General features: G+C 36.4%; 1 protein-coding gene across 4 annotated transcripts in view; it reads right to left on the bottom strand.

Moving 5' to 3' along the window:
- The window catches only part of HACD4 (3-hydroxyacyl-CoA dehydratase 4), a 40,352-nt gene that overhangs the window by 8,584 nt on the left and 19,740 nt on the right, over positions 1–12,028 (bottom strand). For all 4 annotated transcript variants that reach the window (XM_039244411.1, XM_039244414.1, XM_039244412.1 and 1 more), the window contains exons 4-5: positions 9,855–9,967; positions 5,529–5,635 (exon numbers count right to left, since the gene is read on the bottom strand). In XM_039244411.1, the coding sequence (XP_039100342.1) occupies positions 5,529–5,635; positions 9,855–9,967 (220 nt within the window). The remainder of the gene's footprint in view (positions 1–5,528; positions 5,636–9,854; positions 9,968–12,028) is intronic.

Raw genomic sequence — 12,028 nt, 5'->3', positions numbered from 1 at the left:
AGAAAGAAAGAAAGAAAGAAAGAAAGAAAGAAAGAAAGAAAGAAAGAAAGAAAGAAAAACAAAGAAAATATGTACACAACAGTTGAGAGAGGAACCTGTGACACTTGCCATTACAAAGTGGCATAAAAATCTTATGTACAATAGAATAAAGCATTTTAATTTTAAAAAATTTTAAGAAGATTGAAATCATAACAAGCATTTTTTTTAACCACAATAGTATAAAACTAGAAGTCAATTACAAGAAAAATTCTGGAAAGAACACAAACACACGAAGGCTACACAACGTGCTATTAAACAACAAATGGGTCGACAAAAAAATCAAAGAGGAAATGAAATACATGAAGACAAATGGAAACACTGCAGTCCAAAATCTGTGGGCCATGGCAAAAACAGTTCTACAAGGGAAGTTTACAGCAATACAGGCCTCTCTGAAGAAACAATAACTCTCAAACAATCTAACCTTACACCTAAGGGACCTAGGAAAAGAACAAAGCCAAAGCTAAATAGAAAGTAGAAGGAAGGAAATAATAATAAAGATTATGGCAGAAATGAGTAAAACGGAAACTAAAAAAAATACAGAAGAGATCAAACCAAGGGCCACCCCTTTGAAATGATAAGCAAAATTGATAACCTTTAAAATAAAACAAAAAATGAAGAAGTAACAACTGATACCACAGAAATACAAAGGATTGTAAGAGAATATAATGAAAAATTACATGCCAACAAATTGGACAAACTAGAAGAAACAGATAAATTCCTAGAAATCTGCAATCTTCCAAAAGTGATTCCAGAAGAAATAGAAAATTTGACCAGACCAATTGCTATTAGTAATAAAAGTGAATTGGTCATCAAAAACTCCCAACAAACCAAAGTCTGGGACCAGATGGCTTCACAGGTGAATTCTACCAAACATCTAAAGAAGTGTTAATATCTAGTCTTCTCAACTTATTCCAAAAAATAGAAGATGATGGAAAACTTTCAAATTCATTCTACAAGGCCATCATTACCCTGATTTCAAAACCAAAGACACTGTTTAAAAAACAAGAAACTATAGCTGGTATCTCTGATGAACATAGTGCAAAAACCCTCAATAAAATATTAGCAAACTGCATACAACACTACATCAAAAAGATCATTCACTGCAAACAAGTAGGATTTTTTCCAGGGATGAAAGGGTGATTCAATATTTGCAAATCACTCAGTGGGTTATATCACATTAACAAAATGAAACAGAAAACCCACTGGACCATTTCAAAGGATGCAGAAAAAGCACTTGACAAAATACAACATCCATTCGTGATTTAAAAAAAAAAAAAAAAAAAACCTCTCAATAAAATCAGCTTAGAGGGAACATACCATAAGGCCATATATGAAAAACCCACAACTAACATCATACTCAGTGGTGAAAAACAAGCTTTTTCTCTAAGATCAGGAACAAGACAAGGATGCCCACCCTCATCACTTTTATTCAACAGAGTACTGGAAGTTCTAACAGCAACAATCAGACAAGAAAAAGAAATAAGAGGTTTCCAAACCATCAAGGAAGAAGTTAACCAAGACTATTTGCAGATGACATGGTACACTGTATACAGAAAACCCTACAGACTCCACTGAAAAACTATTCAAATTGATATATTAATTCAGTAAATATGCAAGACACAAAAGTAAGAGCTATCTGTTCCATTTCTTCTGTACACTACTAACCTTTTACAGTTGCACCAAAAAGAATAAAATACCCAGGAATAACTTAACCAAAGAGGTGAAAGACCTATGCTCTGAAAATTGTTAAGACATTGATAAAAGAAACTGAAGATGACACAAACAAATGGCAAGCTGTACCATACTCATGGATTGGAAGAATATCATTAAAAGGTCCATACTACACAGAGCAAACTACAGATTCAATGCATTTTTCATAGAACTAGAATAAAACTAAAATTTGTATAGAACCACAAAAGACCTTGAATAGACAAAGAAAGAAATCTTGAGAAAGAATAACACAGCTGATGGTACCACAATTCCAGATTTCAAGATAGGCGACAAAGCTGTACTAATCAAAACAGTACAGTATTGACACAAAAAACAGATACATAGATCAATGGAACAAGATAGAGAACCCAGAGATAAACCCGTGCGTTTATAGTCAATTAATGACAAAGACAAGAATTTACAATGGGGAAAAGATAGTTTTTTCAATAAACAGTTCTGGGAAAATGGGACAGCTACATGCTAAGGATTGAAACTGGATCCTTTCTTACACTGTACACAAAAATAAACTCAAAATGGATGAGAGACCCAAATGTGAATCCTGAAACCATAAAACTCCTGCAAGAAAACACAAGCGGTAATCTGGAACCACCCTTAGCAACATATTTACAGATACGTCTCCTTACGCAAGGGAAATGAAACCAAACTTAAATCATTAACAAACTTAATCATTAAAAAGCTTAAAAAGCTTTTTAATTTTTTTTTATTTTTTAAAAATGTTTATTCATTTTATTTTGAGAGGGGGGAAGGGGCATAAAGGGAGGGAGAGAGAGGATCCCAGGCAAGGGCTCCATCTCCTGTACTGTGACATCATGACCTGAACCAAAATCAAAAGCTGCTTAACCAACTAAGCCACCCAGGCGCCCCAAAGAAAAAGCTTTGCGGCAGCAAAGGAAACCATCAACAAAAAGCCAACCTAGTGAATGGGAGAAGATATTTGAAAGTGAAATAGGAGACAAGGGGTTAATATCCAAAATGTATAAAGAACTTATACAATTCAATCAAATAGGGTATTACGCTACGTCAAATAGAGAAAGACAAATACCATAGGATTTCGTTTATAAAAAATAAACAAGAAACAGACTCTTATATATAGAGAACCAATTTGTAGTTGCCAGTTGGGAAGGTGGTTGGGGGAATGGGCTAAATAGATAAAGGGGATTAAGAAGTACAAACTTCCAGTTATCAAATGAGTAAGACATGGAAATGAAAAGTACAGCATAGGGTGTCACCGTCAATAGTATTGTCATAATGTTGTATAGTGACAGCTGGTGACTATACTTATTATGGTAAGCAATGAGTAATGTATGAAATTGTTGAATCAATATGTTGTATACCTGAAACTAATAGCATATCTGTTAATGATACTTCAATAAAGAGAAGGTTCTATGAAATTATATCTCACATATAGGATTTTTATGGTATTTCATGAAATGATAATGTCCTATGGTTATATTAGATGTTGTTAAGATAAGCTGGGTGAAAGGTATATGGGAACAAAGCACAATTTTCTTAATTCTCATGAGTCTAAAGGGTTTTTTTTTAATGTTTTATTTATTTCTGAGAGACAGAGACAGTGTGAGCAGAGGAGGGTCAGGGAGAGAGGGAGATACAGAATCTGAAGCAGGTTCCAGGCTCTGAGCTAGCTGTCAGCACAGAGCCTGATGCAGGGCTTGAACCCAGGACAAAGTTATTTTTAAATAAAAAGATTTTAGGGGCACCTAGGTGGCTCCATTGGTTAAGTGTCCAACTTTGGCTCAGGTCATGATCTTGTAGTTCATGAGGTCGAGCCTCACATCGGGCTCTGTGCTGATAGCTCAGAGCCTGGGGCCTGCTTTGGACTGTGTCTCCCTCTCTCTCTGCCCCTTGCCCACTCATGCTCTGTCTCTCTCTCAAAAATAAGATAAACATTGAAAAAAATGTTTTTTAATTTTAAGACAGAGTAAATGTCAGGCTACCAAAGCTTTTAGAGCAGCCTAAGCACGATGAAGGGCACAGGCCCAGGATCTGCAATTGACAGCAAAATGTGCCATCTAAAATTTCCATTTGCTGCACCAAAGTCTCTGGCATTTTATCAGTATAAACAGTGACTTGGTTATCTAAAGAACTTGGTCTTTGTCATTTATATTATTGGATGGGAAACTGTATTAAAAAATATTAGAGTTATCAAAAGTCAAGAAGATTTTCTTAACTACATATTTTTATACTCTGGGGCATTTGAAATATATAGAAATATATAAATCTAAAACTACAGTCACCTATATTCTGCCCCCCAGAATCATTATTGACATTTTGTCACATATCCTTCCAGGCTTCATTCTGCATATATTTTCATTTAAATTGCAAGAATAAGTTGATGAATCTAATTTCAATAAAAGAAGTAGGTTTTATGGCAAACATACAGGAACATGGCTTTCCCAGAAAGGAGAAGGCTTAACATTATCAAATAACAAGAATGGAAAAGTTTTCTATACGGTTATTCATCCTTTATGTTTAGGAAAAGATGAGTCCTATTTCTACCTTATTCCTTGATATATTCTTTATATTTTTCATATGATACAACAAAGGAATGTACTTGATAAATGTTTCAATGAGTGAAGCATTCCATTCTCAAAGAAATGAGTAATCCAGGTTTGTTTGTTTTTATAATTTTCAGGAGTACTGTCTAGATTCTCTTGACATAGTTTGTTTTAAAAATTAGTAATTCTTTTGAAAGCCAAGCATATTTTTAAAGTTCTACTTATTGTGATTTATTATAAACTTTCTCTGGTCATTGGTAGATAGAAAACATGTGGGAATAACGTACACCCTTTAAGATTATCACCAATGTCACCATTTTATGTTAAATCTTTCTGCATGTTTTCCCTTAGTTACCTTTATATGCTTTCTTAATTTGTTTATGCCTTTTGTTTTCAAAAATGTTAATGTCTGTTTCAAAATGTTCCCTAGCAGAAATGGCAAAATCCATTACAGATAGAAGCATAGATTCCCCCAATATCCTCAGCCTTCTTGCAAGTGGATTAGTTATTTATGTTTTAGTTTTACGTTTAGGCTAAGTAACTCACTTACTTTATGTTGTACTCAATAATTCACGCAGTGTTTATTGATTGTGTATATCGGGTGTGTAAGAGAAAGAAGGCAAGGAAACAGACCACCTCATATTCCCAAGGATCTTAGAGGTTAGACACAAAATAGGCATGAATCAGAGAATCACACAACTACACCTGAGATAGGTCTTATAAAAGACAGACAGATTCATGCTACTGTACTAGGGAGTTGAGAGATAAGAAAGTTGAGGAATGCTTCCCTGAGAAATTGATGACCAAACTAAAGGAAGGTAGAGTCTATACCTGTCAGAGAGGGCACTGCATGGGAGAGGGTTAAGCAGGAAAGATAGTCCCGCCAGATGAAACTGAATTTTTATGCATGAGACATAATCACTAAGCCACGACATGTCAAGCCTCTCTTGGATGAGTACACTGAAAGATGAAAACTCCTATAGCAAGTTAATGAAGGGCCTGTACTCAGATGTCTTCATTCCTCATCTAATATTTTGTCTACTGTGCAAAGCTGCTTCCCCCTCCAACTTTGTTTCTTAATGCTCGGCTTTTTTGCATCAAGGGAAGTGTGCCAGGAATGATACACTGGGTCAGCTGTCAGCAGTGGCAAAAATAGTAATTTAATCATCAAAAAGTTTAGTGAGCCATTTTAACTAAATTGCTTTGTCAGTAAGCAACACTGCAAAGTCACGCTCCTCTTACCTTCAGCGAGAACACACAGAGGATAAATCGGCATCCACAGTGTTTGACTGAGCCAGGTCAGGATGGCATAGGATATTCCTATGACTGATAACATGCTGTAAGTGTACCTAAAAGGAGACAAGGAGCTCATCAACATCATTTCCTGCTGATGTCTGAGAAAGAACAAGAGAAAAAAATAGCTTACATTGCAATTAAATGCAGAGATACAACCGGCAAGTGCAAAATCCAAACTTTATGTCCTATCATTTAAGTGGGAGAATAGGTTTGTCTGGTTTGTCTCACGGGGTGGATCATGGATAATGATGGAGGTAAACAAAGAAAAAGGTAACTCCTATCCCTCAGAAAATTACAGTTTCAAGATTCCCTGATTAGGGACTTTCATTTCACTCAGAAGCTAAGCCCACTTTATGGAGCCCATAGCTAGGTTTTTTAAGACAGACATATTTATAAATATCTAGGGAATGAATTTTTAAAATAGAAGTGTGACTGCTAAATCCATCTTTGGCATCCCTCTGCTTATGGAGTTTGGCCATGTTGCACAATTAAAAGAACTGGCCTTAGAAACTCGTGCAGTAGGTAATTTTAAACCTGCCTTCACAATGTAATAGATGAAGTAGTGCACATCTTTTTGTTTCTCTGACTAGGCAGTGATTTTCAAGCTTCAGCATACATCAGAATCACCCAGAGATCTTGCTAAAGCACAAGTCACTAGGCCCTATCCCCAGAGTGTCTCATTCAGGGAATGTGAGGTAGAGCCTGCAAATTTGTATTATAAACAAATTCCAGGCGGTGCTGGTGCCACTGGTCCGGTATTCTGTCTATACTTTGAGAACTACCACAATAGGCAATGCGTCCTATAGCAAAGAAAGAAAGAAATCTGAAACTTTGAAAACATGAATGGAAAAAACTAAATCTTTCTCCCATTCTGAGACGCCAATTCCATTCCTCAGAGGCAGTGACCAATGCCAGTTTCTCATATATCTTTTAAATATTTTTGCATTTGCTTACGTACGAGTATAAATACATATGTCAACAATGTGAGCCTTCATTAAACCTGGCAGCTTATCAAACTTGATTTTTACCAATCTAAGTGAAAAAGAATCTTTTTTTTTTAGTACAAAAGTAGATAAGCATCTTCTCATAGATTTAAAGCCACTTTTGACTAAGTCTAATGTATCTTTTTTCTTTCATTGCTTGTGTTTTGGGGTCTAAGAATCCACTCTCAAATCCAAAATCACAAAGATTTGCCCCCACGTGTTCTTCTCAGAGTTTTATAGTTTTGGATCTTACACTCAGTGTTTTGATTCCTTTGGGGTTAATTTTTGTATATGGTAGGAGGTAAGGGTCCCAGTAACATTTGTTAAAAAGACTTTTTGCCCCCCAAGAATTGTCTCAGTAGCCTTGCCAACAATCAGTTTACTACAAATGTGAGAGTTTATGTCTGGACTAAATAAGTCTATTCTAGGATCGATCCTTATCTCAGCATCACATTCTTGATTATTATTGCTTGGTAGTAAGTTTTCAAGTTGAGAAGTATTTCAAGTTGAGGTGTTCCAACTAGGTTCTTCTTCTGCAAGATTGTTTTGGCCATTCTAAATTCCTTGAATTTCTACATGAGTTTTAAGATCAGCTTCACACTTTTCTCAAAGCAGCCAGCTGGGATTCTGGTAAGGATAGCACTGAATGTGTAGATCAATTTGGAGAGTGTTGCACTCTTAACAACATGAAGTCTTCAGCCCATAAACATGGGTTATCTTTTCATTTATTTAGGTATTTTTAAATTTCTCCCAACAATATTTTATAGTTTTCAATGGACAAGTTCTACATGTCTTTTGTTAAATTGATTCCTAAGTCCTTTTTTTTTTGGATGCTTTTATAAATGAAACTTTTTCCTAATTTTATTTTAGGATAGGTCGTGGCAAGTGCAAAGAACACAATTGATTTTTGTATATTGGTTTTGTATTCTACAGCCTTTACCAGTTTATTAGTTCTAATATTTTTAGCGGGTTCCTTATGGTTTCCTTATGTACAAAATTGTATCACCTGCCAACAGAGATTCCACTCCTTCCTTTCTAATATGATTGCCTTTTACATAATTTTCTTGTCCAAGTGCCAGAAGTTGGCTAGAACTTCCAGTACAATGTAGAACAGAAGTGGCAAGAGCAGACATCCTTGTCTCATTCCCAGATTTAGAAAGAAAGCATCCATTTTTCAACATGAACAATCATTTGGATGCAGATTTTTTATAGAGGTCTTTATCAGGTTGAGGATATTTCTAGTCCTTGCATTTACAAAAACATCATTCTCAGGTAAGCTGGGAAGATAATTCCACCCAAATTTTATAGAGAAGGGAAACAGAGTTTCAAAAAGGTTAGTTAGGTGCTCAGGAATTTCACTTCTAAGTTAAGAGAAATTAAAGTCTTTGTACACACAAAAGCTTGTACAAGGCTGTTTCTGGCAATATTCCTCATAACCAAAAAGAAGATCCATCAACTAGAGAATGGATAAATAAAAAGTGGTATATCTATAGAATTGAGTATTATTCAGCCATAAAGAGGAAATACTGATATGTGTTTTAACATGGATAAGCCTTGAAAACATTATGCTAAGTGAAGGAAGCCAGTCACAGAAGGCCACATACTGTATGATTCCATTTATATGAAATGTCGGCAAATTCACAGAGATAGGATGTCAGGGGTTGCCAGGGGCTGAGAGGGGGAGAAAACAGGGACGTTACTGCTAATGGGCTTGGGGGTTCTTTGGAATGCCATGAAAGTGTCCTGAAATTAGTTATACATGTCTTTGAATACTCTAAAACCCACAAATTTTATAAAAAGATGTTAAGGTACATGATTTATCTCAATTCTGTTATTTGTTTTTAAAGGCTCAGAGATTTGTCCAAGATAATATGGCTAGTAGTGGCTGTGGGATTCATCCTAGGACCTTGTGTGTTAAAAAGTCCTTCCAGAAAGGATACTGCTCTCAATGTTAAGGTCATTTCGTTCTCTAACCCAGCTCATGTGAGACTGAACAGACACTGAGAAAATCAGGCATACCAGAGAACAGTATGTCAGAAAGTCACAGTCCCAGACGGGGCTCCTTGACTCAGGAACACAAAGTCATGGGCTACAGGAGTCCATGCTATTTGCCCCGAGTCGACAAAGCTATCAGTTAAAAATGAGAAATAGCTGACACAAATTATATACACAAAGAATTACAGTCATTTTAATTCAACAAAATAGTTCATTCTAACTCACTCTAGGGGCTCAACCTATTATTAAGAAATATTTTAATTCAGCTAGGTTACTGAGAATATAATAAACAAAGAATGAACATAATCTCAGCTAAAATGCTATGGTGTGTCTGTTACCTAGCCACATCTAGACCTTTCAAGTGAGAGAGGCAGGTCTCAACTGTGAAAGGTGAAGTAGAAGTTAGGACACCTGCCCACGATGAGCCTCTGAGCAAAGGGGACTGTTCACCCCTCTGCTGGTAGAGGTAAGACTAAGACCCATCTCTGAGAGGTTTTAGAAACAGAAGGAAACTGATGATCATCTAGAGGAAAAGGTTCTTAACCTAAGGCTCAAGGAATCCCAAGGGAATCCATAAAATAACTTAAAGAGGTCATTCAAACCCACTAGAATTGTATTCAAAATGTATCCTGAAGATGAAAAGGACAGCACAGGGAATATATACTCAATAATACTATAATAATATGGTATGGGGACAGGTGGTAACTGCGCTTATCACGATGGGCACTGAGTAATGTATAGAACTGTCCAATCACCAGGTTGTACACTTGAAACTACTATAACATTGTATTCACACTATATGTTAATTATACCTCAGTAAAAAATACATACAAAATATATGCCTGTTGGAGGTACATTTTTCTCCCCCCCAGAGAGATGAGGTCCTATATTTAAAATATTCCTGAGCTCTCAGAAACCAACTTTGTAAATCTTGAGTGGGATATGATAGAAGTGCTTTGCTTGTTAGAGTAGCACAGGCCAGAGCAATCGCAAGGAATGCCTTTCATTAGCAAACAGCTGGGAGGTTTATTCCACACTGGTGTTATGCCAAGTTTTCTGCTGGAAACCTGAATGCACTGATTTGCTCTCACAATACCGCAGTAGGTTTTCATTATCTCTGATATGCGCATTATGGGAAGTGCTAAAAATACATTTCCATATCAAGATAAAATAAATCGCAAAGGGGTTATGTTTTTCTCTCTCAGTCACAGTAACCAAACATAGACAGCTATTCCTGGTTGCGTTGTAGAAAAGCAACTTGGCTTTGTTTTAAGAGATTAATTTGCCTCCTTACCTAACCATATCCAACAGATTCCAAAAGATGAACAAAACACACACCACATATTTCTCTTGGACTTCCTCTTGACTTGTGATCACCACAAAGAGGATGATTATTCTCTCTGTGAGCTAACAAAGAAACAGCAAAGAATTAGGATCATCTGTTAAGCATGTAGGTAATTTCTAATTTTAAACACCAGAGTCCCTCTTAAAAGTATGCTTTAACTGGAAAGAAGTTACTAAACTGTTAACATACCCTCTGAGGGAGTAGGGTCCGAGGTCCATTTCATTTCCTTTTTGTTTTTTGTATTTTGTATTCTCCAAATTATATATAATGAATGAAATGCCTGTATTTTAAAAACCTGTATTTTTAAAACCTGTATAAAAACCTGTATTTTATCTGAATCAGGAGATTTCTCCTCCTGCAATAAAATGCACACATGTTTTTATTCACTTTGGCAAGCTTTTATTGGGTATCCACCATGTATCAGATGCCAAAATCACATATATAGTGAAAGCATGGTCCTTGCTCCAGAGAAAAGCACTGGTAGGAGAATGTGGGGATGGAATTCTGACACAGTGTGAATAATGCTGTCATTTAAAGTGCTCTGTCTGGGACCCCAGGTGAGGGAGATTCCTGCCTCCGGAAACGATGAGATTTATGAAGACAGGCAATGCTTCAGGTGGATCTGGGAGAAGGGACAGGAGTTTGTCATGTAGGCTGAATGGGAGAAAGGACATCCTAGGTCAGGGGAGCAGGCTAAGCAAAGAGGCAGAGGTGTGAACATGCAGGTGTATTGGGGGGTAATGAGAACCCCTGGAGGCTACAGTTGGAGGAAGGTGCAGAGAAGGGCATAATAGGAGATTAAATAAGAAATCTGTTGGCGCTGGGTTGTGAAGGGTTTTGAATAATGGGCCAAGAAATTTCAATTTCATCTAACAGAGAAGCCATCATAGTTTTGTTTGTTTTTAAGGGGGTGGATGGAGGGAGAAGAGAAGTAATATAATCCTAATCTTTAAAAGCCAGTGGAAAATGAAAAGAATTCATCATACACATTTTTTCCAAGTCAGTAGCATTTTCAGATCATTGAGAATTCACACACTTATGCCTTAGCTCCAATTACTGACTTCAAAAAATACATTCTTCTTTCCCAATCTAAATATAACGTGACTTCTTACATTATATTAATACCCTCTGTACAGTCTGCATTTTTTTTTCTTAAGAGAACATTTTACTTTGCTTTCAATAGTCAAAGGAAAATGTACTAGAGATTGAGGGAGCATATTAGTGATTTAAAAAAGGAGCGGACTGCCTTATTTTTTCCAACAGCTGTCTTTATTTTTGAGCCAGATCTAGGAGAAAAGAGTGGAATGATCTGTGACTTAGAATCACAGGCTTGTTAATACTGGAAAATCACCTAGTGCAGAGAAGTCCAAGATTTGCCAATACTGGGCCACATGCTCTATCAGCATTTTATGACCACAGCACTGAGTCAAGAGGGTCTCTGCTTGGCTAAGGGAATTAGATATGATTCATACCTTAGGTCCATCCATAGAACCTATCTACATAGTTGTATTTATTTTGTTAGTCTTTCTTTACCATGCCCTTGTTTCTTGATTTAATTTATATTTACATCATAAAGTATACTTAACTGCGATTATAATTACCAAATGATCCACACTTGCTGCCAATGACACCGGCAGCCTTCAGATAAAAGATTTTAGGCAAAGATCTTAGGAGCAAACAAGTACTTAGGAACCACCTAATCTTCTGGTTGGTCAGTGCCTGCTAATTAGGAAAATCATCTAATTTTTTATAAAAATCTCAGAAGATATATACACATGAATGCATACATACAACACATATTCCTAATTAATACGGCTCACTACAGAAAGAAAAGACCTAGATACCTCTTGATAAGATGGATCCGTAGGGTCCACTCTAGATTAGCCAATGCCACCTTTTTACAAATAAAAAATTGGAGAACCAGAGAAGTGACTTGCCACTGGCAGATCTGGAGACCTATAGATCCCAAGTTTTTTGGTCTCCAGAGTTATAAGCTATCCATGATGTCAGATTGCCCCTTAACTGATGAGTACAGAGGGGGAAATCTCCTAAAACAGAGAATATTACTGGACAATAGAATTCGTCCTGTTGAGAATCATCACTTGTTACTGATGCGATCTCAA

This window comes from Hyaena hyaena, unplaced genomic scaffold (assembly GCF_003009895.1).
Source record: "Hyaena hyaena isolate Hyena2069 unplaced genomic scaffold, ASM300989v1 scaffold_240, whole genome shotgun sequence".
In the NCBI taxonomy this organism is placed as follows: domain Eukaryota; kingdom Metazoa; phylum Chordata; class Mammalia; order Carnivora; family Hyaenidae; genus Hyaena; species Hyaena hyaena.
The sequence above is the reverse complement of the archived record's forward strand: the minus strand, read 5'-3'. Positions and strand labels throughout refer to the sequence as shown.